The 1,925-nt window shown below is 42.6% G+C and overlaps 1 protein-coding gene across 1 annotated transcript in view; it reads left to right on the forward strand.

The window, feature by feature from the left end:
• Positions 1-271: 271 nt before the first annotated feature.
• The window catches only part of fam219ab (family with sequence similarity 219 member Ab), a 7,366-nt gene continuing 5,712 nt past the window's right edge, over positions 272-1,925 (forward strand). The window contains exon 1 of the mRNA XM_079687096.1: positions 272-583. Within this exon, the coding sequence (XP_079543222.1) occupies positions 287-583 (297 nt within the window). The 5' untranslated portion in view covers positions 272-286. The remainder of the gene's footprint in view (positions 584-1,925) is intronic.

Genomic DNA, 1,925 nt, shown 5'->3' on the forward strand with positions numbered 1-1,925 from the left:
GTTTCCCAGTCTTATCTTAACTCAACTTATTATAATAACAACTAAATACATTTTTTTAAAAATATAATATTTCATTCAATAGGAACACTAACTTTAATTACATTTATACATTGAATTAATAAAGTGCAATATTTGCCTGACATTAGGAGGAGTAGTAAAGTAGGCTATCTTGAACTTGTATTAAAGTAGGCTACTTAAAAATCTTCTCACTGTCATCATAACTCAATTAGCTTGGGACCACTTTTGTCTTCTTTCAACGGCCCCTTCTGGGTCCCTCGACCCTAGCATGGAATCCCCTACCCGGAAATGGGTGTTGGAGCCAACGTCACACCACCGTCGACACACTGCCTGCTGGGATGAGGCTCGCCACCGGAGAACTACAGAGATTTCTACAAATCTGAGATCGTTTCACAATCTCGGCGATAACTCGTCGAAACCCCCCGATACAAACACACAGTTTCCAGAAGAAGGAGGACCGAGGCGCGCTGCCAACATGATGGAAGAAAAAGACAGATTCCAGGTGCCCAGTGCCGTGCAGGAAGCAGAGATGCAGGCGGAGATGCAGCCGCTGGTGAGACAGAGATTATAACTATTATCAATTAGAGAAAATCAATTAGTGTTTTTGTGTTGTCGCTGTTATTTTTGGTATGTCTAGTGTTTTGGGCCTTCCATTCATCACGATATGTCCCGGGATCCCGACATATCCATCACCTGCTGCCATGCGTAATATCCTGGTACCATTTTCGGCCATAATGAAAATGTAATTAGTCAGAGGGTAATAGATTTCAATCATAGATGGATGTTTTCGTTTTCTGTGTGTATTAGCGATCTGCTGCGTAGTGATCAGCCTCCGTCATGTCTGCAAAAACATCTCATCCCACCGCCGCTGCTGCTGCTACACCCCCAGCATCCATGCAGCAAGTTGCTCCGGCTAAACGCCACTTGTGTTGCCTTGCCGTGATTAGTGAGCGGCGTTTAATCTCAAATATGTGCTTGTATGTCAGAGCACAATTAATTGATACAATAAATCAGTGTATGTGATTTAGCGGTGCGCTCCGTGGCCTGTGGCGGGGCCCTGGGTTACTCCAGCCTGCTGGGCGGCCTCTTCTGCCGCTAGAGAGCCAGACTAGACCCGAGGTATTCTGAACTCATGTCTCCAGGCGTTTGTACACATCCATTCATCTCCTGTGCGTCATATAGCGAGATACGAGGTATTTCCCCTTCCTTAAAGCATGTGTGCATTTTTGGGAATGTTTTTCCAATCAGCCAGGGACTTCCAGGAGTCCTCCAAAGGGTCCTGGAGCAACCTCACCGAATCAAGAATCACCCAATATTTTGCTTTCACTTTAGATGTTTTCATCATTTCATTATGTAGCTTGTACAAAACCTGGTTGCCCTTTTTACATTGTGTTCGCAAGTAGTTTAAATATTTTATATATCCTTTATTTAACCAGGTAAAAGAGTCATTGAGATTAAAATCTCTTTTCCAAGAGTGACCTGGCCAAGAAGGGCAGCATGTACAAAGTTACAACAGATAAAACACAGATATGACAGGCAGACAAATACAGCTGTAAAACACAAATAAAATGGCACAATAGCCAGTCGATATGTGAACTAAAACAAACTATTAAAAATCATTAAAAACTGGCAAAATTTAAAACGATTTTAGGATATACGAGCACTCACATCTACCAATGGTGTCGTGTTCTCTGTCCTTTAAGATGGACCTGAATTCCCCCATAGTGATTACATCTGAGAGTTTCAGCTCCTTCTGTACATTGTTCCAAGCTGTGGGGGCAGCATATCTAAAAGCTGTTTTACTCAGTTTTGTTCTCACTGTAGGGACCAGCATCTGAATCAAATCTTGGGAGCGCAGGCCATATAGACTTTCTCTTTGAAACATATATGTACAAATGTAGGAGGGA

Source organism: Notothenia rossii (assembly GCF_949606895.1).
Source record: "Notothenia rossii genome assembly, chromosome: 6".
In the NCBI taxonomy this organism is placed as follows: Eukaryota; Metazoa; Chordata; class Actinopteri; order Perciformes; family Nototheniidae; genus Notothenia; species Notothenia rossii.